The sequence below is a fragment of the Orcinus orca genome, chromosome 1 (assembly GCF_937001465.1).
Source record: "Orcinus orca chromosome 1, mOrcOrc1.1, whole genome shotgun sequence".
In the NCBI taxonomy this organism is placed as follows: domain Eukaryota; kingdom Metazoa; phylum Chordata; class Mammalia; order Artiodactyla; family Delphinidae; genus Orcinus; species Orcinus orca.
The window spans coordinates 168,567,528-168,594,616 of record NC_064559.1 but is presented as its reverse complement, the minus strand read 5'-3'; the positions used below and the strand labels follow the sequence as shown (position 1 = coordinate 168,594,616).

The following is a 27,089-nucleotide window of genomic DNA, read 5'->3' as shown; positions in this document are numbered from 1 at the left end:
TTTCCTCTTGGGACCGGAGGACCAGCTCTGGGATGTCCTTTTCATGGTCACCGCAGAAGCACAAGAGAATAATCTGCAACATGCAAGGCCTTTTGAGACTTGACCAAAGCAAGTCACATGGCAAACTTGGAATCAAGGGATAGGGTAATATACTCTACTTCTTTTGTGGTAGGAAACTTCAAAGTCAGACCATAAAGGATATTCAGGAGGGAAAAAGAATTAGGGACATCAGTGCATTCATTCACAAGCAACAAATAAGCAAATGAAATGTGAGGGTTTTGCTTTAATTTCTAGTCGAGGAGAGACAGTAGCATATGAAAAAAACTACGATAATTTCAAACAATTATTAGTCCTGTGAAGAAAATAAAACAAGGTAAGGCACTTGTGGGAGAGGGAGGCAAACTTAGGATAGTCAGTGATGCACTCTATACTTGTATATCCAGTTGGCATCTTTGCTTGTGTATGTAACAGATGTCTCAAATTTCACATGTTCAGATGCAAACTCTTCATTCTGTTCCCCCATATCTTAAATTTGCTCCTTCTCTACTTTTCCTCATCTCAGTAAGTGGCATTTCCATCCATTCAGATGTTCAAAGCAAAAACATGAGTCATCTTTGACACTTCTCCCTGCTCTTCCCCTACTCCAGTCCATCACTATGTCCTATCAGTTCTACCTTCAAACTCCAAATTATGTTTTTTTCCCCCCAGTTTCTTTTACTATTGCAGCTCTTATCCCAGACCATAATTTTTCAAACTTTGATCTGTGACCTGCTAGGAAATTAAAGATTCAAAGTAATGATTGAACCCAGCATTTTAAAAAAATATGACATTTGTTGTTGTTGTGTATTATAACTCAAGTCAGAGAAATGCACACAACATAAATACACAGCTTCATGAATCAAGCTCATAACTGTGACCTAAATTACCTCCCAGGTCAAAAATAGAATGCTAACACTTAAGAATCCTCTCTGTAGATAATTTTTATCTTAAGAACTTTGTGGGTCTCCTGTGAATCTTGTTTGGTCACGCCATTAGTCAACAAGCTACACCTGCAAATCTCTGGGCTCAGTGCCTTTCTGCCTTGGGTCCTTTCTGAGATGGCTGAGGAGCAGCATTCTTAAGCTTCCTAGCAACCCTTTGATGGAGAGGATTTGTGAGGCACAGGTTTTTTCTCTTTAGAGGGCTTTTTTTTCTCTCTGCACAACATTCTGAGGCATCACCTTTGATCTTTCTGAGGTCTTAACAAAAGATTTGTCACAATATGGGCTTCATTTTTGGACCATGTTTTCCTGGCAATGCCCTGGATTTGATCTTTGCTCAAAGACTATTTCTTTTTTGTTTTTTTTAACATCTTTATTGGAGTATAATTGCTTTACAATGTTGTGTTACTTTCTGCTTTATAACAAAGGGAATCAGCTATACATCTACCTATATCCCCATATCCCCTCCCTCTTGTGTCTCCCTCCCACCCTCCCTGTCCCACCCCTCTAGGTGGTCACAAAGCACCGAGCTGATCTCCCTGTACTATGCAGCTGCTTCCTGCTAGCTATCTATTTTACGTTTGGTAGTGTATATACGTCCATGCCACTCTCTCACTTTGTCCCAGCTTACCCTTCCCCCTCCCCGAATCCTCAAGTCCATTCTCTAGTAAGTCTGCGTCTTTATTCCCGTCAAAGACTATTTCTTAATTTTAGCGTCTTTTACCACTTTGAAAGGCTTAGAATTTTCAAAACTATCAAGTCCTGAATCCTTTTTGTTTAATAGTTCTTTCTGCAATATAGCATTATAGAATTTTACTGTAAGCAGCCAGAAGAAACCATGTGGCAGTTTCAATATTTTGCTTATTAACTAGTTTCTACATAACTGCAAGTATAGTATTACTGTAATCTCTGCTTCTATTTTAACAGGGCTCTCCTTTCCTCCAGTTTTCAGTAAGATTTTGTCCTTTCGCAAACTCTCACCTGCAGCATCCTCAAAGGACTTTGAGGCTACTACTAATGGTTTCTTCAATGCACTTTACGCTTTTGCTAGCAATTGTTCCAAACTTTGGAACTAGAATGGTTCCAAAGCCATTCACATATCTTATATTTTTGTTCAGTGTAACTCCATTTCCACTATATTAGTTTGCTTGGGCTGACGTAGCAAATACCATAGACTGGGTGGCTCAAAGAACATAAATTTATTTCTCATTGTTCTAGAGGCTGGGAAGTCTAAAATCAAGATGCACGATAGGTTTTATACTGATACTGTTTTTATACTGATGCACGATAGGTTTTATAGGTTTTTTCTTGGGTTATAGGTGACTGCCATCTCACTGTGTATTCACATGACCTCCTCTTTTATGTGGGTGCAGAGAGAGAGGGAGAGAGAAACATCTTTGTCTTCCACTATTTGTAAGGATTCTTATAAGGACACTAATCCTACCAGGAGGCACTCACTCTCATGACCTCATCTACCATAATTACCTCCCAAAAGACCCATCTCCAAAAACAATCACATTGAGTGTTAGGACTTCAATAAATGAATTTTCTTTTTTTATATAAATTTATTTATCTTTGGTTGCGTTAGGTCTTCGTTGCTGAGTGTGGGCTTTCCCTAGTTGCAGTGAGCGGGGGCTACTCTTCGTTGCGGTGCACGGACTTCTCATTGCTGTGGCTTCTCTTGTTGTGGAGCGCGGGTTCTAGGCACACGGGCTTCAGTCGTTGTGGCTCACGGGCTCTAGAGTGCAGGCTCAGTAGTTGTGGTGCACGGGCTTAGTCGCTCCACGGCATGTGGGATCTTCCTGGACCAGGGCTCGAACCCGTGTCCCCTGCATTGGCAGGTGGATTCTTAACCACTGCGCCACCAGGGAAGTCCAACAAATGAATTTTGAGGGGACACAATTCCGTCCATGGCATTCAGGTACCAAACTATGTATCAGTATTTTCTATTGCTTTGTTACGGTGAGACTCTCCTTTTAAAAATCATTTCTTGTTTTAATTCCTGTTGTCTAGTCTTCCTATGTGTAAGCTCACTGGCCTTTCAGTGTGTTCGGTAAGCCAAACTTATTTCCCTGCGCCCCAGTCTCATATTTTCTTTGGCTACAGTGCTCTTTATTCTTTCAAGGTCAACTCTTTTCATGCTTTAGGTCTTAAAAAATCTTATCTCATATCTCCAACACTTTACAAAAGTATTTCTGCTTGGATGTCTAATAGGCCTTTCAAATTTAACAGGTCTAAAACTGAGGTCCTAATTCTTTCTTGAACTTCCACCTTCCCCATCTGTTCCTCTAGAAGTTTTTCCTATCCAGTAAATGATAACTCCATCTCTTTAGGACCTTTGGCCAAAAAGCTTAGAGCCATTCTTGATTTTTCTTATACTCAACATTCAATATACCAGCAAACCTTTTTTTTTTTTTTTTTTTGCAGTTTATCAAGATACTCTTTTATTTTCCTTTTTTACCCCCCAGAAAACTTAGCACTGCACGGAGAACAAATTTAAGCAATGATCTTGCTAGAGATCATTGTGGAGCTTACTTTTTAAAACCCTATAAATTCCCCATCGGACAACAAGGATATTATTACTATTATTAATCTTTTTTTTTTTACATATTTATTAGAGTATAATTGCCCCACAATGGTGTGCCAGTTTCTGCTCTACAGCAAAGCGAATCAGCCACACACACACACACACACACACACACACACACACACATGTTCCCGTCTCTCCTCCCTCCCGCATCTTCCTCCCTCCCACCCTCCCTATCCTGCCCCCCCAGGCGGTCACAGACCACCTAGCTGATCTCCCTGTGCTATGCGGCTGCTTCCCACTAGCTATCTACCTTACGTTTGGTAGTGTATATATGTCCATGCCTCTCTCGCGCTTTGTCACAGCTCACCCTTCCCCCTCCCCATGTCCTCAAGTCCATTCTCTAGTAGGTCTGTGTCTTTATTCCTGTCTTACCCCTAGGTTCTTCATGACATTTTATTTTCTTAAATTCCATATATATATGTGTTAGCATACGGTATTTGTCTTTCTCTTTCTGACTTACTTCACTCTGTATGACAGACTGTAGGTCCATCCACCTCACTACAAATAACTCAATCTCGTTTCTTTTTATGGCTGAGTAATATTCCATTGTGTATATGTGCCACACCTTCTTTATCCATTCATCCAATGATGGACACTTAGGTTGTTTCCATCTCCTGGTTATTGTAAATAGAGCTGCAATGAACATTTTGGTACATGACTCTTTTTGAATTATGGTTTTCTCAGGGTATATGCCCAGTAGAGGGATTGCTGGGTCATATGGTAGTTCTATTTGTAGTTTTTTAAGGAACCTCCATACTGTTCTCCATAGTGGCTGTACCAATTCACATTCCCACCAGCAGTGCAAGAGTGTTCCCTTTTCTCCACACCCTCTCCAGCATTTATTGTTTCTAGATTTTTTGACGATGGCCATTCTGACTGGTGTGAGATGATATCTCATTGTAGTTTTGATTTGCATTTCTCTAATGATTAATGATGTTGAGCATTCTTTCATGTGTTTGTTGGCAATCTGTATATCTTCTTTGGAGAAATGTCTATTTAGGTCTTCTGCCCATTTTTGGATTGGTTTGTTTGTTTTTTCATTATTGAGCTGCATGAGCTGCTTGTAAATTTTGGAGATTAATCCTTTGTCAGTTACTTCATTTGCAAATATTTTCTCCCATTCTGAGGGTTGTCTTTTGGTCTTGTTTATGGTTTCCTTTACTGTGCAAAAGATTTTAAGTTTCATTAGGTCCTATTTGTTTATTTTTGTTTTTATTTCCATTTCTCTGGGAGGTGGGTCAGAAAGGATCTTGCTGTGATTTATGTCATACAGTGTTCTGCCTGTGTTTTCCTCTAAGAGTTTGATAGTTTCTGACCTTACATTTAGGTCTTTAATCCATTTTGAGCTTATTTTTGTGTATGGTGATAGGGAGTGTTCTAATCTCATACTTTTACATATACCTGTCCAGTTTCCCCAGCACCACTTATTGAAGAGACTGTCCTTTCTCCACTGTACATTCCTGCCTCCTTTATCAAAGATAAGGTGACCATATGTGCGTGGGTTTCTCTCTGGGCTTTCTATCCTGTTCCATTGATCTATATTTCTGTTTTTGTGCCAGTACCATACTGTCTTGATTACTGTAGCTTTGTAGTATAGTCTGAAGTCAGGCAGCCTGATTCCTCCAGCTCTGTTTTTCTTTCTCAAGATTGCTTTGGCTCTTCGGGGTCTTTTGTGTTTCCATACAAATTGTGAAATGTTTTGTTCTAGTTCTGTGAAAAATGCCAGTGGTAGTTTGATAGGGATTGCATTGAATCTGTAGATTGCTTTGGGTAGTAGAGTCATTTTCACAATGTTGATTCTTCCAATCCAAGAACATGATATATCTCTCCATCTATTTGTATCATCTTTAATTTGTTTCATCAGTGTCTTATAATTTTCTGCATACAGGTCTTTTGTCTCCTTAGGTAGGTTTATTCCTAGATATTTTATTCTTTTTGTTGCAATGGTAAATGAGAGTGTTTTCTTGGTTTCACTTTCATGTTTTTCATCGTTAGTGTATAGGAATGCCAGAGATTTCTGTGCATTAATTTTGTATCCTGCTACTTTACCAAATGTTAGCTCTAGTAGTTTTCTGGTAGCATCTTTAGGATTCTCTATGTATAGATAGTATCATGTCATCTGCAAACAGTGACAGCTTTACTTCTTTTCCGATTTGGCTTCCTTTTATTTCCTTTTCTTCTCTCATTGCTGTGGCTAAAACTTCCAAAACTATGTTGAATAAGAGTGGTGAGAGTGGGCAACCTTGTCTTGTTCCTGATCTTAGTGGAAATGGTTTCAGTTTTTTACCATTGAGGATGATGTTGGTGGTAGGTTTGTCATATATGGCCTTTATTATGCTGAGGAAAGTTCCCTCTATGCCTACACTCTGCAGGGTTTTTATCATAAATGGGTGTTGAATTTTGTCAAAAGCTTTCTCTGCATCTATTGAGATGATCATATGGTTTTTCTCCTTCAATTTGTTAATATGGCTTATCACGTTGATTGATTTGTGTATATTGAAGAATCCTTGCATTCCTGGAATAAACCCCACTTGAACATGGTGTATGATCCTTTTAATGTGCTGTTGGATTCTGTTTGCTAGTATTTTGTTGAGAACTTTTGCATCTATGTTCATCAGTGATAATGGCCTGTAGTTTTCTTTCTTTGTGACATCCTTGTTTGGTTTTGGTATCAGGGTAATCGTGGCCTCGTAGAATGAGTTTGGGAGTGTTCCTCCCTCTGCTATATTTTGGAAGAGTTTGAGAAGGATAGGTGTTAGCTCTTCTCTTAATGTTTGATAGAATTCGCCTGTGAAGCCATCTGGTCCTGGGCTTTTGCTTGTTGGAAGATTTTTAATCATAGTTTCAATTTCAGTGCTTGTGATTGGTCTGTTCATATTTTCTATTTCTTCCTGATTCAGTCTTGGCAGGTTGTGCATTTCTAAGAATTTGTCCATTTCTTCCAGGTTGTCCATTTTATTGGCATAGAGTTGCTTGTAGTAATCTCTCATGATCTTTTGTATTTCTGCAGTGTCAGTTGTTACTTCTCCTTTTTCATTTCTAATTCTATTGATTGAGTCTTCTCCCTTTTTTTCTTGATGAGTCTGGCTAATGGTTTATCAATTTTGTTTATCTTCTCAAAGAGCCAGCTTTTAGTTTTATTGATCTTTGCTATCGTTTCCTTCATTTCTTTTTCGTTTATTTATGATTTCCTTTCTTCTGCTAACTTTGGGGTTTTTTTGTTCTTCTTTCTCTAATTGCTTTAGGTGCAAGGTTAGGTTGTTTATTAGAGATGTTTCCTGTTTCTTAAGGTAGGATTGTATTGCTATAAACTTCCCTCTTAGAACTGCTTTTGCTGCATCTCATAGGTTTTGGGTCATCGTGTCTCCATTGTCATTTGTTTCTAGGTATTTTTTGATTTCCTCTTTGATTTCTTCAGTGATCACTTCGTTATTAAGTAGTGTATTATTTAGCCTCCATGTGTTTGTATTTTTTACAGATCTTTTCCTGAAATTGATATCTAGTCTCATAGCGTTGTGGTCGGAAAAGATACTTGATACAATTTCAATTTTCTTAAATTTACCAAGGCTTGATTTGTGACCCGAGATATGATCTATCCTGGAGAATGTTCCATGAGCACTTGAGAAAAATGTGTATTCTGTAGTTTTTGGATGGAATGTCCTATAAATATCAATTAAGTCCATCTTGTTTAATGTATCATTTAAAGCTTGCATTTCATTATTTATTTTCATTTTGGATGATCTGTCCATTGGTGAAAGTGGGGTGTTAAAGTCTCCTACTATGAATGTGGTACTGTCAATTTCCCCTTTTATGGCTGTTAGCATTTGCCTTATGTATTGAGGTGCTCCTATGTTGGGTGCATAAATATTTACAATTGTTATATCTTCTTGGATCGGTCCCTTGATCATTATGTAGTGTCCTTCTTTGTCTCTTCTAATAGTCTTTGTTTTAAAGTCTATTTTGTCTGATATGAGAATTGCTACTCCAGCTTTCTTTTGGTTTCCATTTGCATGGAATATCTTTTTCCATCCCCTCACTTTCAGTCTTATGTGTCTCTAGGTCTGAAGTGGGTCTCTTGTAGACAGCATATATATAGGGTCTTGTTTTTGTATCCATTCAGCCAATCTGTGTCTTTTGGTGGGAGCATTTAGTCCATTTACATTTAAGGTAATTATCGATATGTATGTTTCTATTCCCATTTTCTTAATTGTTTTGGGTTTGTTATTTTAGGTCTTTTCCTTCTCTTGTGTTTCTTGCCTAGAGAAGGTCCTTTAGCATTTGTTGTAAAGTTGGTTTGGTGGTGCTGAACTCTCTCAGCTTTTGCTTGTCTGTAAAGGTTTTAATTTCTCCATCAAATCTGAATGAGATCCTTGCTGGGTAGAGTAATCTTGGTTGTGGGTTTTTCTCCTTCATCACTTTAAATATGTCCTGCCAGTACCTTCTGGCTTGCAGAGTTTCTGCTGAAAGATCAGCTGTTAACCTTATGGGGATTTCCTTGTGTGTTATTTGTTGTTTTTCCCTTGCTGCTTTTAATATGGTTTCTTTGTATTTAATTTTTGACAGTTTGATTAATATGTGTCTTGGCGTATTTCTCTTTGGATTTATCCTGTATAGGACTCTCTGTGCTTTCTGGACTTGATTTCCTTTCCCATATTAGGGAAGTTTTCAACTATAATCTCTTCAAATATTTTCTCAGTCCCTTTCTTTTTCTCTTCTTCTTCTGGAACCCCTATAATTCGAATGTTGGTGCGTTTAATGTTGTCCCAGAGGTCTCTGAGACTGTCCTCATTTCTTTTCATTCTCTTTTGTTTATTCTGCTCTGCAGTAGTTATTTCCACTATTTTGTCTTCCAGGGCACTTACCGGTTCTTCTGCCTCAGTTATTCTGCTATTGATTCCTTCTAGAGTATTTTTAATTTCATTTATTTTGTTGTTCATCATTGCTTGTTTCATCTTTAGTTCTTCTAGGTCCTTGTTAAATGTTTCTTGCATTTTCTCTATTCTATTTCCAAGATTTTGGGTCATCTTTACTATCACTATTCTGATTTCTTTTTGAGGTAGACTGCCTATTTCCTCTTCATTTGTTAGTTCTGGTGGGTGTTTATCTTGCTCCTTCATCTGCTGTGTGTTTTTCTGTCTTCTCATTTTGCTTATCTTAACTGTGTTTGGGGTCTCCTTTTTGCAGGCTGCAGGTTCGTAGTTCCTGTTGGTTTTGGTGTCTGTCCCCAGTGGCTAAAGTTGGTTCAGTGGGTTGTGTATGCTTCCTGGTGGAGGGGACTAGTGCCTGTGTTCTGGTGGATGAGGCTGGATCTTGTCTTTCTGCTGGGCAGGTCCACATCTGGTGGTGTGTTTTGGGGTGTCTGTGGACTTATTATGATTTTAGGCAGCCTCTCTGCTAATGGGTGGGGTTGTGTTCCTGTCTTGCTAGTTGTTTGGCATAGGGTGTGCAGCACTGTAGCTTGCTGGTCGTTGAGTGAAGCCAGGTGCTGGTGTTGAGATGGAGATCTCTGGGAGATTTTCACCGTTTGATATTACGTGGAGCTGGGAGGTCTCTTGTGGACCAGTGTCCTGAAGTTGGCTCTCCCATGTCAGTGGCACAGCACTGACTCCTGGCTGCAGCACCAAGAGCCTTTCATCCACATGGCACAGAATAAAAGGGAGAAAAAGTTGAAGGAAAGAAAGAAAGACAGACAAAAGAAAGAAAGAAAGAAAGAAAAGAAAGAAAGGAGGGAGGAAGGAAGGAAGAAAGAAAAGAAAGAAAGAAAGAGGAAAGAGGATAAAATAAAATAAAGATAAAATAAAGTTATTAAAATAAAAAATAATTTTAAGAAAAACATTAAAAACAAGCAAACAAACAGAAAAACGGATGGATAGAACCCTAGGACAAATGGTGACAGCAAAGCTATACAGAAAAAATCTCACACAGAAGCATACACATACACACTCACAAAAAGAGAAAAAGGGGAAAAAATAGTAAATCTTGCTCTCAAAGTCCACCTCCTCAATTTGGGATGGTTCGTTGTCTATTCATGTATTCCACAGATGCAGGGTACATCGAGTTGATTGTGGAGCTTTAATCCGCTGCTTCTGAGGCTGCTAGGAGAGATTTCCCTTTCTCTTCTTTGTTCGCACAGCTCCCGGGGCTCAGCTTTGGATTTGGCCCTGCCTCTGTGTGTAGGTTGCCGGAGGGCGTCTGTTCTTCGCTCAGACAGGACGGGGTTAAAGGCGCAGCTGCTTCAGGGACTCTGGCTCACTTGGGCGGTGTGGGGGGGGGGGAGGGAGGGGCACGGATGCGGGGCGAGGCTGCAGCGTCAGAGGCCGGTGTGACGTTGCACCAGCCTGAGGCGCCGTGCGATCTCCCGGGGAAGTTGTCCTTGCATCCTGGGACCCTGGCAGTGGCGGGCTGCACAGGCTCCCCGGAAGGGAGGTGAGGATAGTGACCTGTGCTCGCACACAGGCTTCTTGGTGGCGGCAGCAGCAGCCTTAGCGTCTCATGCCCGTCTCTGTGGTCTGCGCTGTTAGCCGCGGCTAGCGCCCGTCTCTGGAGCTCCTTTAAGCAGCGCTCTTAATCCCCTCTCCTCGCGCACCAGGAAACAAAGAGGGAAGAAAAAGTCTCTTGCCTCTTCGGCAGGTCTAGACTTACCCCCGGACTCCCTCCCAGCTAGCCATGGTGCACTAACCCCCTGCAGGCTGTGTTCACGCCACCAACCCCAGTCCTCTTCCTGCGCTTCAACCGAAGTCCCGAGCCTCAGCTCCCAGGCCCCGCCCGCCCCGGCGGGTGAGCAGACAAGCCTCTCTAGCTGGTGAGTGCCGGTCGGCACCGATCCTCTCTGTGCGGGAATGTCTCCACTTTGCCCTCCGCACCCCTGTGGCTGCGCTCTCCTCCGCGGACCCGAAGCTCCCCCCTCCGCCTCCCGCAGTCTCTGCCCGCGAAGGGGCTCCTAGTGTGTGGAAAGTTTTCCTCCTTCACAGCTCCCTCCCACTGGTGCAGGTCGTGTCCCTATTCTTTTGTCCCTGTTTATTCTTTTTTCTTTTGCCCTACCCAGGTATGTGGGGAGTTTCTTGCCTTTTGGGAGGTCTGAGGTCTTCTGCCCGCGTTCAGTAGGTGTTCTGTAGGAGTTGTTCCACGTGTAGATGTATTTCTGGTGTATCTGTGGGGAGGAAGGTGATCTCCGCGTCTTACTCTTCTGCCATCTTCCCGATTCCCCCAAGTATGTCTCAGCAAACCTTTTTACTCATTTCTTAAAATATCCAGAAATATGAGAAGGAGAAATGTTTCTCCACATTTTCCCCACTTCTACTATAGTGCAAGCTATCATAATTTCTCACCTGGAGTATAGGAATCTCCTAAATGGTTTTACTGCTTCTGCTTGTGTACCTGTTCAGTCAATTCTTCACTTTATGTCTGGAGCAACGCTTTTAAAATATAAGCTAGATCATTTCACTCCTCTGCTAAGAACTCTACTGTGTTCTTAACACACTGAGATTGAAACCTACAGGTCTTATTATGGCCTACAAGCTTCTATATGATCTGACCCTCCACCCTCATTAGCTCTCTGACCTCATCTTTCACCATTTTTTCTTTCACCACTCTGCTCCAGCCACACTATCCTTTCGGTTCCTCAAACACAGTAAGCACATTCCTACCTCAGGCAGGGCCTAAGCCTTGCTATTTCCACTTCTGGAATACTTTACCCTAAGATATCATCAGTGCTAGCTTTCCTACTTCCATCAGGTCTTTGCTTAAATGTCATCTTCTGCTTTCTTTCATCACCCTCCTTCCCAGAACTCCCTATCCTCTGTCTCTTACTTTATCTTTTTTTTTAATTTTTGGCTGCATTGTGTCTTCGTTGCTGCACGTGGGCTTTCTCTAGTTGCGGTGAGCGGGGTCTACTCTTTGTTGAGGTATACGGGCTTCTCTTTGTGGTGGCTTCTCTTGTTGTGGTGCACGGGTTCTAGGCGCGCGGGCTTCAGTAGTTGTGGCTCGTGGGCTCTAGAGTGCAGGCTCAGTAGTTGTGGTGCACGGGCTTAGTTGCTCCACGGCATGTGGGATCTTCCTGGACCAGGGCTCGAACCCATGTCCCTTGCATTAGCAGGCGGATTCTTAGCCATTGTGCCACCAAGGAAGCCCTTACTTTATCATTTTATAGAGCACTTATGAAAATATGGCATATATATATTTTCTTATTCATTGACTGTCTCTTCCAACCAGAATCTAAGTCTACAAGGGCCTGATTTTTGTTTATTTTATTCCCTGCTCTTTGACTGTTACCTAGTAGAGTGCCTGGCACAGAGCAGTTCTTCTGTAATTAATTAATCTTCAAAGAAAGACCCTCCTTGATCATTCAATTGAAGTGAATCCCTCCTGTTATTCTTTTTCATAGATAGTTTCCTATTGCTTTCCTTCATAGCACTTAGCACTATTTATATTCATACATTTATTGTGTGTGGTTTTACTTGTTTAATTTTTGTCTTCCTTATTTGTCTTATAAACTCCATGAAAGCAGGAACCATGTCTGTTTTGTTTACCTTCAGTATATCCAGCCTAGCACAGTGGTTGACATGTAATCTGGCCAGAAGAAAGTTTTTTCCCCCTTCGCTTCTACAATCCCTAGCATATTTAAATACTCAATAAATATTTGTTGAATGAATGAGTGAATTTCCATACCCATATTATCTCATTCAATTCTCACAACAGTCCATTATGGGAGGTGTTATATTAATAGTTATTAATAATACTTTTAAGTACAATTCTGGCTTCAAGATCTCATATATATATTTATTTATATACTCACTTATTTATTTAATTGTGTTGAGAAAGTATTCAGCAATTTTTATTTTCTTGAGTTTCTTTTTCTTTCAGGAATGGGTACTGAATTTTGTCAAATGCTTTTCCAGCATCTGTGGATTTCATTATGTCCTCCACTTAGATCTAGTAATAGAATATTTTATTAATGGACTTCTGATATTGAATCAACGTTGCATGTCTGGAATGAATGCCACTTGGTTATGATGTATTGATTTTTTTTTAATGTGGAGTTAGGCTCTGTCACTATTTAGTGCTTTCAGATCAACATTCATAAGTGATATTGGTTTTTAATTTTCTCTTTTTTAATGTCTTTATCAAGTTTAGGTGTTAATTTTATACTTACTTTATAAAACGAAGTAGGAAACGTTTCTTCATTTTTGATGCTTTGGAACGATTTATGGCGCATTGGGACTACTTGATCTTTGTAGGTTTGATATAATACCCTGTGAAATCATCCGGGCCTGTTTTTTTGGTGTGTATGGTTTGTTTGTTTTGGTAGTTGCTTGGTAATTATCTATTTATTTATGTTTAAACATTCCATCTCCAGTGGGGTCAATTTTGGTAGTCTGTATTTCTCTGGGAAATTATTCGTTTCATTTAGAGTTTCAAATCTATTTGTATAGAAGTCTGAAAAGTCGTCTTTTACATAAAATTTCTACTTCAGCGGTATTTCTCTCGTTATTTATTATTTTTGTGTATATATGCTTTCTGCTTTTTTTCGTATTAAATTAGGGTAGCAGTTTGTCTCTTTTGTTAAATTTTTCAGAACAATAGGATTTTGATTGATTATGTCTATTCTTTCTAATTCTTTATTCCATTATTTTCTGCCTTTATCTTCCTTGTGATTTTTATTGGTTTATTTTGTTGTTTTTTGAATTGGGAATTTAATTCAATTTTTATCCTTTTAGTGAATAACAGCTTTATTGAGATAAAATTGACATACCATAAAAATTCATTCTTTTAAAGTGTACAATTCAGTGTTTTTTTGTATATTCACAGAGTTGTGCAATCATCACCACTATCTAATTTCAGAACATTTTCATCATCCCCAAAGGAAACCCCATACCCATTAGCAATCCTTTCCTCTAAGGCACCTGGCAATCACTAATCTAATTTCTGTTTTTATGTGTTTGCTTATTATGAACATTTCATTTAAATGGACCCTACAGTATGTGACCTTTTGTGATTGGCTTCTTTCACTCAGCACAGAAAGCATTCACAGTTCATTCATGTAGTAGCATGGATCAGGACTTCATTCTTTTTAATTGATCAGTATGTTCCATTTTAATCATTCTTAGAGCTATGTTCTTGTTACAGCTTTAAACATATCACATTGGTTCTGATATGTAGTGTTTTAGTTTTCAGTATCATTTTTTTCAGAAGCTCTGCAATCATTTGTGTTTCTTCTTTTTGTCCAAGAGTTGTTTTATGGAAATAGTTTAAAAATTTCCAGGTAGACTTAATTTTTACATTTTATTAATAATTACTAGTTTTATTACATTGTGATTTGAGAGTGTTCTTTTAAATTTGGAGTGATTCCTAATTATCTGATGTCCTCTAATGTCAGTGTAGTAAAGTCTTATTTCTGTAGTGGATTTTTTGAAAGATGGACTGTGTGTCCTCAGATTTCTTGTTTCTTTTTTGTTTGTTTGTTTTGTCTTGTGGGACCCCAGAAATTTCCCTGTTTACTTCTTTTCTCTTTCACCATCCAATTGCCAAAGGGACCTTCCCCCCAACAATTTTTTTTTCCCCTCTTTTTTTCTCCTAGAAGCTATACCTTTCAAAGATTACCACCTTGAGTCTTCTGTTCTTTTCTAACCCTTCCTTGTTGTCATGTTTTGATCTACAGGAATATTTTTTCAATATTTTCACTCTTGCGGGGTGTCTTTTTCTTCCTGGTGGTAGTTTCAGAGCAACTGTAGGCCTGCCACTAGCTCCCCTCTTCTCTCCTCTGCAGTAGTTTTCAGACTGCCCTTCTTCCCTAGGAGGCTTACTGTGGGAGCGTGAATGATTGCTGGCAGGGATTTGGTCACTTTTTCCCTTTCCCTTTTTTTTTTCTCTTATAGATAATTTGAAGTTTTGTGTTTTCTTTTGTCTAGTTATGCTGAGGGTATGGTTTTGTGCAGTTTTATTTGTTTTTCTTTTTATTCTGTTTTTTTTTTTTTTTTTTTTTTGCGGTACGCGGGCCTCTCACTGTTGTGGCCTCTCCCGTTGCGAAGCACAGGCTCCGGACGCGCAGGCTCAGCGGCCATGACTCACGGGCCCAGCCGCTCCGCGGCATGTGGGATCTTCCCAGACTGGGGCACGAACCCGGGTCCCCTGCATCAGCAGGCGGACTCTCAACCACTGCGCCACCAGGGAAGACCTATTCAGTATCTTTTTAGAGGATATGGAGAGAGATTTAGGCAGTTTTCATTGCCCTCAGCTAGCTGGAAATCTGTGTTTGGTGTGTTTTCAACCTTTTCTCAAGTTTTATATTACTCAGAGTAGTTGGACAGTTTTTTCTAGTCTAAAGTCTGAAGTGTAAATGTGTAGTATTTTAGTTGAAATGTTATTCTTCATCCAAAAGATTTCTAATGAATTGTAGAATTTCATAGAATTTTAAGTTGTTTGAAATTGCTGTTTGTGAATGTGCTCTAGAAATGAATATGTAAGAATGTTTGTAGTAGCTTACATTCTGCTATAGAATCAGGAGATATTTGTGACTTCAAGGTTTGATTCAAAGAGATTGATTGAGGTCTTTTTATACCACTCATATTCTTAGAACAGCCCAAAATCTGAATTGGCAGTTCAGAGTCAGTAGTCAACAAGCCCTTCATCAGTGTCCAGGATTAGTAAATAATGGTAAGTGATTGGCAGAATATTTTTCAAAGGGTTGCTATCTTCTGTAGATTAACTGGATCCCATAGTAAGGAAACAAGGAGAAAAGACATCAGTACCTACTGAATATCTCCTATGTCAGACACTATGCCAAGTGCTTTTATATAGTTTAGCTGCCCTTCTTCCTACAAATCCGTTTGTGAATTGCTTATAAATCTTCTAATAGATGACAATAAAGCATTTGAACTTCCTGTGACAAGAAACGTGCCACAGAGGCTACTCATTCCATTTTTTTGATCATTCCAATTGTTACAGTGCTCTTTTTCATGTTGAACTCAAATCTCTCTCCCTATAGTTTCTGTCTTCTGAGACTCATAGAGCAAGCCTCTTTCACCTTACAGCCCTTCAAATATCTGAAGCCAGCTTGACTTGTTCCCTTTAACTGTTTCTTATTAGACTTGTTTCATGATCCATCATCCCCATGTTTACATGTGATCACATGTAAACTTTTCTGGTAATTGCATCACACTGTTGAATCATATTGAGCTTATAATCGAACAGAACCTCAGAGCCTTTCTCATGATTGCTGCTCCTTTTCTTAGGTAGTTTTGGGTGGTCAAGAATAGAACAGGGCATTTAATTAATTACATTCTGATCCATCTCATTGATAAACCTCACTGAAGTCTATTTGGATCCAACATTATAGCAGTCTCTCTCAGCTTCAGGTGTGGTTAGCATACCATTGAATTTTCTTTATTTTTTTAAAAAATAAATTTATTTATTTATTTATGGCTGCGTTGGGTCTTTGTTGCTGCATGCAGGCTTTCTCTAGTCTTGGTGAGCAGGGGCTACTCTTACCCTTTAATTTTCTAATCCAATTTTTGGTAGAAATATTAACCAGAGCATGGCTGAGGTTAGAGGTTAGCAATAGAGACTTTGCTCTAGGTTAATACTTTGATCAGTGCCTGTCATTGATCAGTGCCTGTGTGTTCTGTTGACTCTTAAGATGCTCCATGACGTGGGTCAGTTAAGTTGGAAAATGCTTCATACTTTAACTCCCTTTTGGACAATCATAATACACATGCAACAGTAAAGGAAAGTCTCTAAATGCTCTGCCATAAAGAAATTTATTTAACTTTGTTTAAGCCAGTATTATGTAAACCTGACAGAAGAACCCTCATTTTTATAGTAACACCAAAAAAACCCCGAAAAACAAAAGGGAAAAAAACCCACACTACAGTATTTCCCTGTCTTGTCCCAAAAGATGGCCTGAAAAATTTTGTCTGTTGTCTTGCTGATACTAGATACTATGTTTCATTTGATCTACTAGCCAATACAATAAAAAAGATAATTAATTTGGGTAGATTGGTTCAAGATGGCAGAGTAGAAGGACATGTGCTCACTCCCTCTTGTGAGAGTACTGGAATTACAGCTGACTGCTGAATGATCATCGACAGGAAGACACTGGAAATCACCAAAAAAGGTACCCCACATCCAAAGACAAAGGAGAAGCCGCAATGAGAGGGTAGGAGGGGCGCAATCACAATAAAATCAAATCCCATAACCACTGTGTGGGTGACTCACAAACTGGAGTACAATTATACACAGAAGTCCACCCACTGGAGTGAATGTTCTGAACCCCACATCAGGCTTCCCAACCTGGGGGTCTGGCAACGAGAGGAGGAATTCCCAGAGAATCAGACTTTGAAGGCCAGTGGGATTTGATTGCAGGACTTCAACAGGACTGGGGGAAACAGAGACTCCACTCTTGGAGGGCACACCCAAAGTAGTGTGTGTACCAGGACCGAAGGGGAAGGAGCAGTGACCCCATAGGAAACTGAATCAGACCCACCTGCTGGTGTTGGAGGGTCTCCTCCAGAGACAGGGTGTAGCTGTGGCTCATGGTAGGGACAGGGACACTGCCAGCAGAAGTTCTGGGAAGTGCTCCTTGGCGTGAGCCCTCCCGGAGTCCGCCATTAGCCCCACCACAGAGCCTGTAGCCTCCACTGCTTGGTCGCCTCAGACCAAACAACCATCAGAGAGGGAACTCAGCCCCACCCATCAGCAGACAAGTGGATTAAAGTTTTACTGAGCTCTGCCCACCAGAGCAACACCCAGCTCTACCCACCACCAGTCCCTCCCATCAGGAAACTCACACAAGCCTCTTAGATAGCCTCATCCACCAGAGGGCAGACAGCAGAAGCAAGAAGAACTACAATCCTGCAGCCTGTGGAATGAAAACCACATTCACAGAAAGATAGACAAAATGAAAAGGGAGAGGACTATGTGTCAGATAAAGGAACAAGATAAAACCCCAGAAAAACAATTAAATGAAGTGGAGGTAGGCAAACTTCCAGAAAAACAATTCAGAATAATGATAGTGAAGATGATCCAGGACCTCGGAAAAAGAATGGAGGCAAAGATCGAGAAGATGCAAGAAATGTTTAACAAACACCTAAAAGAATTAAAGAACAAACACCTAGAAGAAATAAAGAACAAACAAACAGAGTTGAACAATACAAAAACTGAAATGAAAAATACACTAGAAGGAATCAATAGCAGAATAACTGAGGCAGAAGAAAGGATAAGTGACTTGGAAGACAGAATGGTGGAATTCACTGCTACAGAAAAGAATAAAGAAAAAAGAATTGAAAGAAATGAAGACAGCCTAAGAGTCCTCTGGAACAACATTAAATGCACCAACATTTGCATTATAGGGTTCCCAGAAGGAGAAGAGAGAGAGAAAGGACTCGAGAAAATATTTGAAGAGATTATAGTTGAAAATATCCCTAACATGGGAAAGGAAATAGCCACCCCAGTCCAGGGAGCACAGAGAGTCCCAGGCAGGATAAACCCAAGGAGAAATAGGCTGAGACACATAGTAATCAAATTGACAAAAATTAAAGACAAAGAAAAATTATTAACAGCAACAAGGGAAGAACGACAAATAACATACAAGGGAACTCCCATAAGGTTGACAGCTGATTTCTCAGCAGAAACTACAAGCCAAAAGGGAGTGCCACGATATATTTAAAGTGATGAAAGGGAAGAACCTACAACCAAGATTACTCTACCCAGCAAGGATTGCATTCAGATTTGACGAAGAAATCAAAAGCTTTACAGACAAGCAAAAGCAAAGAGAATTCAGCACCACCAAACCAGCTCTACAACAAATGCTAAAGGAACTTCTCTAAGTGGGAAACAGAAGAGAAGAAAAGGACCTACAAAAACAAACCCAAAACAATTAAGAAAATGGTAATAGGAACTTACATAATGATAATTACCTTAAATGTGAATGGATTAAATGCTCCAACCAAAAGACACAGTCTTGCTGAATGGATAAAAAAACAAGACCCATATATATGATGTCTACAAGAGACCAACTTCAGACCTAGGGACACATACTGACTGAAAGTGAGGGGATGGAAAAAGATATTCCATGCAAATGGAAATCAAGAGAAAGCTGGAGTATCAATACTCACATCAGAATAGACTTTAACATAAAGAATGTTACAAGAGACAAAGAAGGACACTACATAACGATCAAGGGATCAATCCAAGAAGAAGATATAACACTTATAAATATATATGCACCCAACATAGGAGCACCTCAATACGTAAGGTAAATGCTAACAGCTATAAAAGAGGAAACTGACAGTAACACAGTAATAGTAGGGGACTTTAACACCTCACTTACGACAATGGACAGATCATCCAGACAGAAAATTAATAAGGAAACACAAGCTTTAAATGATACAATACAGCAGATAGATTTAATTGATATTTATAGGACATTCTCTCCGAAAACAGTGGATTACATTTTCTTCTCAAGTTCACACAGAATATTCCCTGGGATAGATCATATCTTGGGTCACAAATCAAGCCTTGGTAAATTTAAGAAAATTGAAATCATATCAAGCATCTTTTCCGACCACAGTGCTATGAGACTAGAAATAAAGTTCAGGGAAAAAAATATAAAAAGACACAAGCACATTGAGGCTAAACAATATGTTACTAAATAACCAAGAGATGACTGAAGAAATCAAAGAGGAAATCAAAAAATACCTAGAGACAAATGACAATGAAAATACGACAATCCAAAACCTATGGGATGCAGCAAAAGCAGTTCTAGGAGGAAAGTTTATAGCAATACAATCCTACCTCAAGAAACAAGAAAAATCTCGAAGAAACAATCTAATCTTACACCTCAAGGAACTAGAGGAAGAACAAACAAAACCCAAAGTTAGCAGATGGAAAGAAATCATAAAGATCAGAGCAAAAATAAATGAAATAGAAACAAAGAAAACAATAGCAAAGATCAATAAAACTAAAAGCTGGTTCCTTGAGAAGGTAAACAAAATTGATAAACCTTTAGCCAGACTCATCAAGAAAAAGAGGGAGAGGACTCAAATCGGTAAAATTAGAAATGAAAAAGGAGAAGTTACAACTGACACTGAAGAAATACAAAGCATTATAAGAAACTACTACAGCAACTCTATGCCAATAAAATGGACCACCTGGAAGAAATGGACAAATTCTTAGAAAGGTATAACCTTCCAAGACTGAACCAGGAAGAAATAGAAAATATAAAGAGACCAATCACAAGTAATGAATTTGAAACTGTGGTTAAAAACCTTTCAACAAACAAAAGTCCAGGACCAGATGGCTTCACAGGTGAATTCTATCAAACATTAAGAGAAGAGCTAACACCTATCCTTCTCAAACTCTTCCAAAAAATTGCAGAGGAAGGAACACTCCCAAACTCATGCTATGAGGCCACCATCACCCTGATACCAAAACCAGACAAAGATACTACAAAAAATGAAAATTACAGACCAATATCACTGATGAATATAGATGCAAAAATCCTCAACAAAATACTAGCAAACAGAATCCAACAACACATTAAAAGGATCATACACCATGACCAAGTGGGATTTATCCCAGGGATCCAAGGATTCTTCAACATATGCAAATCAATCAGTGTGATACACCATATTAACAAATTGAAGAATAAAAACCATATGATCATCTCAATAGATGCAGAAAAAGCTTTTGACAAAATTCAACACCCGTTTATGATAAAACTCTCCAGAAAGGGGGCATAGAGGGAACCTACCTCAACATAATAAGGGGCATATACAGCAGACCCACAGCAAACATCATTCTCAATGGTGAAAAACTGAAAGCATTTCTTCTAAGATGAGGAACAAAACAAGGATGTCCACTCTTGCCAATATTATTCAACATAGTTTTGGAAGTCCTAGCCATGGCAATTAAAGAAGAAAAAGAAATAAAAGGTATACAGATTGGAAAAGAAGAAGTAAAACTGTCACTGTTTGCAGATAATATGATACTACACATAGATAATCCTAAAGATGCTACCAGAAAACTACTAGAGCTAATCAATGAATTTGGTAAAGTTGCAGGATACAATAATTAACGCACAGAAATATCTTGCATTCCTATACACTAACAACGAAGATCAGAAAGAGAAAGTAAGGAAACAATCCCATTCACCATTGCAGCAAAAGAATAAAATACCTAGGAATAAACATACCTAAGGAGGTAAAAGACCTGTACTCAGAAACTGTAAGACAGTGATGAAAGAAATTAAAGGTGACACAAACAGATGGAGAGATATATCATGTTCTTGGATTGGAAGAATCAATATTGTGAAAATGACTATACTACCCAAAGCAATGTACAGATTCAATGCAACCCTATCAGATTACCAATGGCATTTTTATAGAACTAGAAAAAAAATCTTAACATTTGTATGGAGACACATAAGACCCCGAATAGCCAAAGGAAACTTGAGGGAAAAAAACAGAGCTGGAAGAATCAGACTCCCTGACCTCAGACTATACTACAAAGCTACAGTAATCAAGACAATATGGTGCTGGCACAAAAACAGATATATAGATCAGTGGAACAGGATAGAAAGCCCAGAGATAAATCCACACACCTATGGTCAACTAAACTATGACAAAAGAGGCAAGGATATACAATGGAGTTAAGACAGCCTCTCCAATAAGTGGTGTTGGGAAAACTGGACAGCTACATGTAAAAAATGAAATTAGAACACACCCTAACACCACACTCAAAAATAACTCAAAATGAATTAAAGACCTAAATGTAAGACCGGACACTATAAAACTCTTAGAGGATAACATAGGAAGAACACTCTTTGACATAAATCATAGCAAGATCTTTTTTGACTCACCTCCTAGAGTAATGGAAATAAAAACAAAAATAAACAAATGGGACCTAATGAAACTTCAAAGCTTTTGCACAGCAAAGGAAACTATAAACGAGACAAAAAGACAGTCCTCAGAATGGGAGAAAATATTTGCGAAAGAATCAATGGACAAAGGATTAATCTCCAAAATATATAAACAGCTCATGCAACTCAGTATTTAAAAAAAAACAACCCAGTTGAAAAATGGGTAGAAGACCTAAATAGATTTCTCCAAAGAAGACATACAGATGGCCAAGAGGCACATGAAAAGCTGCTCAGCATCACTAATTATTAGAGAAATGCACCTCAATACTACAATGAGGTACCACCTCACACCCATTAGAATGGACATCATCAGAAAATCTACAAGCAACAAATGCTGGAGAGGGTGTGGAGAAAAGGGAACTGTCTTGCTCTGTTGGTGAGAATGTAAGTTGATACAGCCACTATGGAGAACAATATGGAGTTTCCTTAAAAAACTAACAATAGAATTACCGTATGACCCAGCAATCCCACTACTGCGCATATACCCGGAGAAAACCATAATTCAAAAAGACACATGCACTCCAGTGTTCACTGCAGCATTATTTGCAATAGCCAACTCATGGAAGCAACCTAAATGCCCATCGACAGGCAAATGGATAAAGAAGATGTGGTACATATATACCATGGAATATTACTCAGCCATAAAAAGAACGAAAATGGGTCATTTGTAGAGACGTGGATGGACCTAGTGAGTGTCATACAGAGTGAAGTCAGAAAGAGAAAAACAAATATCGTATATTAATGCATATATGTGAAATCTAGAAAAGTGGTACAGATTAACTGGTTTGCAAGGCAGAAATAGAGACACAGTTGTAGAGAACAAATGTATGGACACCATGGGGGGAAAGTGGGGGATGGGGGCGGTGCTGGGATGAATTGGGATTGACATATATGCATGAATATGTATAAAATAGGTAACTAATAAGAACCTGCTGTATAAAAAAATTAAAATTCAAAAAAAAAGATATGAATTTGATGTGGCTTGTTCTTACTGGACCCATTCTGACTGCCTCTGGATCAGTCACTTACTCTTATTGGTATGAGATCGCTAGTGTGGTCTCTACCTTTTTCCATTTTTATTAGAATTGAGAGAAGATTTGTTCAATTATATGTATGTCATTTCTGCTCTGAAGATCACCCTCCTTGACAGAAAAGGTAGAGATAAAACAGAAATGGGGACTCTCCACTTTATTGTGCTGTGTATTAACTTAATATTATCAGCTCCGATCAGTGCACTTTTTCATTCCTTGGTCTTTCTAGTTCCAAAGGAGGATTCAAAACCTATTTTATTCTGTTTCATCTTCTTAAAAATAATAAACAAGACTTTTACAAATTTTACTTCATTAATGTGCTTGCTTTTATTTTCGGACACTACTCTTTGAACTTTCTGTTAAAGAATTTAAAAAGTATACACTTTTCTTGTTAGACTAACTCTTCTGAAGACCTTTCTGCCTTATCATAAGGCAAAAGAAGTTCAGGCCCTAGAGGTTTGAATTGTAAAATTCACTTCGTCCAGGGATGTTGGGATGTTTTGGCAGACTCCTTGAAGTATTGCTGGCAGTGCTTTCCTGCCTTATAACCACTGTGGTCCTAGGCTATATTTTCTGGGTTTTGAAAGTAGACCCTAGTTGTACTAGGTTGAATAGGCCAGTTTGAACTATTTTCATATCATATGCTTATTTGTTGAATCAATTCATGAAATACACCCCAGTTTAATTATAAAGAAATGTTTATGTGAGGGATCAGTGTTGAAGTTTCCAATACTGGTATCTATGCATGGGAAAATGTGGAAATATTAGAACGATACTGAGTATCATTGCAACATTTGTTAACAAGCAACAGGAAAGCATTAACTCACTAATAGAAGTTTGCTTTCTCTACAGGAACAAAACTTGAACACTTTGCAAAAATTGGATGGAAAAATCATAAACATTCAGTTAATAACCCGTAAGTATTTCAGAGATATGAAATAGTGAGAATTTGGGTTATCCTGCTATGTAATATGCAACTTTATACTTGAAAAGCAAATGTAAGACCTCAAAGATGTTAACTAGAATGTTTTTCTTCTTATGAAAGGCTTGTGCCCAAGTAAACTTTTGACTACTTTTCAGTTTAGGTTTTGGTCTATTTATATTTAAAATGCCATTTAAGCTTAGTTGCTCTTTTAAGAAAGAATGTGAATGGCTAGCGTTAAAAGATGTAATTGGTCATAGGTTCTAATTCTAGTAAATGAAATTTATTATAATAATTTTAATTGGAAATAACCAGGCCCCATTTTAAACCATTTTTTAAAACTTTTCTTAGTTTGTTGTGATCAATTAAAATGTCTGTAAAACACGTATTAGTGATTGTTTTAATTACTTTATATTAAATTATTTGCATTTTAATTATGTTAGTGTCATTAACTCTTACTCTGATAGAATAATATGGTTATTTATATCCTAAAAAATAGTCCGAAGTAAAATTACATCATATGTATTACTGATAATTAATCTTTGAATCCCTAGTGCCTAGTGCAATGCATGGCTCATAGCATGTACTTAATGGTTGCTGAATAAAATTGGTTCACTGGGAAATGAATTAGTGCCACACAAGTAGAATCTCTACAAAAGCAAACCACTAGGCAATAAAAGAATAGTAGCTAACTTCATTAAATGCCAACTCTGTGTCACTGTGCTAGGTACTTTTATGTATATTTTCATTTAATTCTCTCAAGGACCCTATAAGGTAGTTATTTTTATTCTTATTTTATAGATGATGAAAATAAGGACTACAGAAATTAGGCAACTTGCTCAGGATCATTCTAAATAGTGGTAAAATAGTGTTTATATTTTTCCTTCTACTAGATTATAAACTCCTTGAGGGCAAGAGCCATCTCTTATCTTTATGTTCTTAATGCTTAGCACAGAGTCTGGAACATAATCAGTGCTCAGTAAATTGTTTCTGAACTATTAAACAAATTTTGCCATGTTTAATAAACATAAAAACATGATAAGGGACATTTTATACCACAAGTGGGTCATTACCACATATTTCTATGCTACTACCTGTTCTCCTCATTCTTCTGATTTTGAATTGATATTTGAATTCAGGGTATACCTAATTAACAAATAATATCTACTCCCATGCCCTAATTTAGTGGTATTTTGTGAAAGATCTAAGGGTATTGTGGAAGCTTTGGTTAATTCCCTTGCTTATATAATAAAATAGAAATTCCTTCATATGAGATAACAAGCCTGTTATAATTTGGCCCGTTCTACCTTGCTGGTCTTATTTCCTACCACTTCCCTGGTTATTCTCAATCTCATCTCTGACAAGATTACTTGGTATTACTTGGTATTTCTTAAGTGTATTATACTGTGCTTGTTTCTGTGTTTTTAGTTATGCTGTTAACTCTCCCTGGAATATCCTTCTGCCCTTCTTTTGTTTGGCAAGTATCTACTTACTCATCAAGTCTCAACCCAAATATCATTGCTTCTCTTAGTACCTTCTTAAATAGGCATAATTATTTTTTCTCATGAGCTTCATTGTACTGTCTGTATATGTCTGTTACAACATATCACACTGTATCATACTTATTTATAAATCTTTCTCCTCTGATGATGATGATCCTTGAGCAGAGATTATGTCTCATCTTTATATCTTCAGTACCTAGTAGGGTATTGGAACATAGTATATGCTCAATAGAACTTTGCTGTTACTGAATAGTAGTTAGGATAAGCAGTCTTAAGCCCATAAATATGGTCTAGAGCTGATTTCTTTGTCCTTAGAACTTGGAGGACCATTAAAAATCCTTGTGATTTCCTGAAACTAGTAAGGAACTGTACCAACATATTGAGGAGGTGACAGTATGCAGTTTCCTGGCTTTGAGGCTCCAAAGAGCAGCTCTTGACCTTCCCCAGAGAAGCAAAACTTCCAAGTCTTTCTTTTACTTAACTCCCTGCCCAACCAGGTACTCATTTATCCACTCATTACAGCATTCTTCTAAAGGATTTTCATTCACTCAGCTATTATGTATTCAGTAGCCTACTATGTGCAAGACGCTGGTAAAGCTACTAGTGATATAGCAGTGAACAAGATGGGTAAATTCCTTGTCCTCATGGATCTTCTGCTATGTATTGTAAGGTCTCAATTATGTTGAATAGGCAAATGAGCTTCATCATTTAAAACTCACTGAAACAACCAAGAATAGCCTTCTAGGTTTGGCTCAAATTTCAGATGCTAACTTCTTACACTAGGTTTTGCTTGACTAGTGAAGAAAGATAATGCTGTGTTTGCTGACCAGTCATTAGAGATAACCTGTTACATATTTCTAGGAAGGTTGAGTTAAGAACCTTCTCAAGTGCTTCCTCACAGATTATAAGAATACCTAAAGGCAGTGAGAATCTGTGATCAGTAGTATAAGATTAGGGATAGCTTCTGCCACTTGAGCCTTCAGACCTGTGTCTATAACTCTCCCTCCTTACTATCTCTTGAATTCATTACTTCTTTCCATCTTTTTTTTTTTTTTTAATTTTATTTTTTGGCTGTGCCGCACGGCATGTGGGATCTTAGTTCCCTGACCAGGGATCGAACCCACACCCCCTGCATTGGAAGCACGGAGTCTTAACCACTGGACCTCCAGGGAAGTCCCGCTTCTCTCCATCTTTTACTTCCAATTCCCTATTTTAGGCCCTTATCATTTCTTGCCTTAATTATTGCCTCAATCTCTTAGTTGGTTTACTTGCTTTTGGTAATGCCTTTTTAGTGTCCCTTTTCCATACCACAGCTTTCTTGCTGAAATACAAATCTGGTCATGTCACTCCCAGCTTAATATCCTTTAGTAGTTCCTCGTTGTTTTCAGTATAATGTAAACACCGTATACTGGCCTTTCATGATATGATCCTTGTTCATGTCTCCTGCCCCCTCTTCTTCATCTTGCCTCCATATTCCTTCCCAGATGTCACGCTCTAGCTTCAATAAACTGTTTCACCTCAAGAGGCTTTGCATGTGCTGACCCTTTTGCCAGGAATTCTCTACCTCCTATTTCCTCTTATTTGCCTAACCTCAGAGAGGAAGCCCCCTTTGGTATCTGGGTTTGACGTGTATCCTGTTGGTCCCATGGCACCCTGTATAACATTTCTATCATGGCATTTATCATACTAGAATGGTGTATTTATTGCTGTGGATTCAGACTGAGTTCCTTGAGGGTAGGGACTATGTCCATGTCCCCACTGTCTAGTACAGGATCTGGCTTAAATAAAGCATTTTTTTGAAAGTTGGTGATGGTCAAAGTTAGCTTCAGAAGCAAAGGTGCAGACAGTAGTATGCAGATCTAAGTTACATGGGCTTGATTTCTAAACACTGGAATTGCTTAATTTCCATACCAGTTGAAGTTTGCTTTTAGAAACTCCCTTATTGTATCTATTTGTGCTGCTGTCTTTCCAGAGCAATTTCTGAAACCATCTGATTATATTGTTAGAGGCACCAAAGGGGATGAAAATAAGTTTCTTCTTGGCAGTGATGAGAAAGGAAATGTGTTTTGAAGAATGCAGATATTTTATTATAGGTTTTATACATTTATTTAAGAATGCCATTAGCTTTCATTAAATGTAGTTATATAACA

General features: G+C 38.5%; 1 protein-coding gene across 2 annotated transcripts in view; it reads left to right on the top strand.

Moving 5' to 3' along the window:
* The window catches only part of SCP2 (sterol carrier protein 2), a 164,205-nt gene that overhangs the window by 38,173 nt on the left and 98,943 nt on the right, over positions 1–27,089 (top strand). For both annotated transcript variants that reach the window (XM_012534485.3, XM_033435492.2), the window contains one exon: positions 23,368–23,431. In XM_012534485.3, coding sequence (XP_012389939.2) covers positions 23,368–23,431 — 64 coding nt within the window. The remainder of the gene's footprint in view (positions 1–23,367; positions 23,432–27,089) is intronic.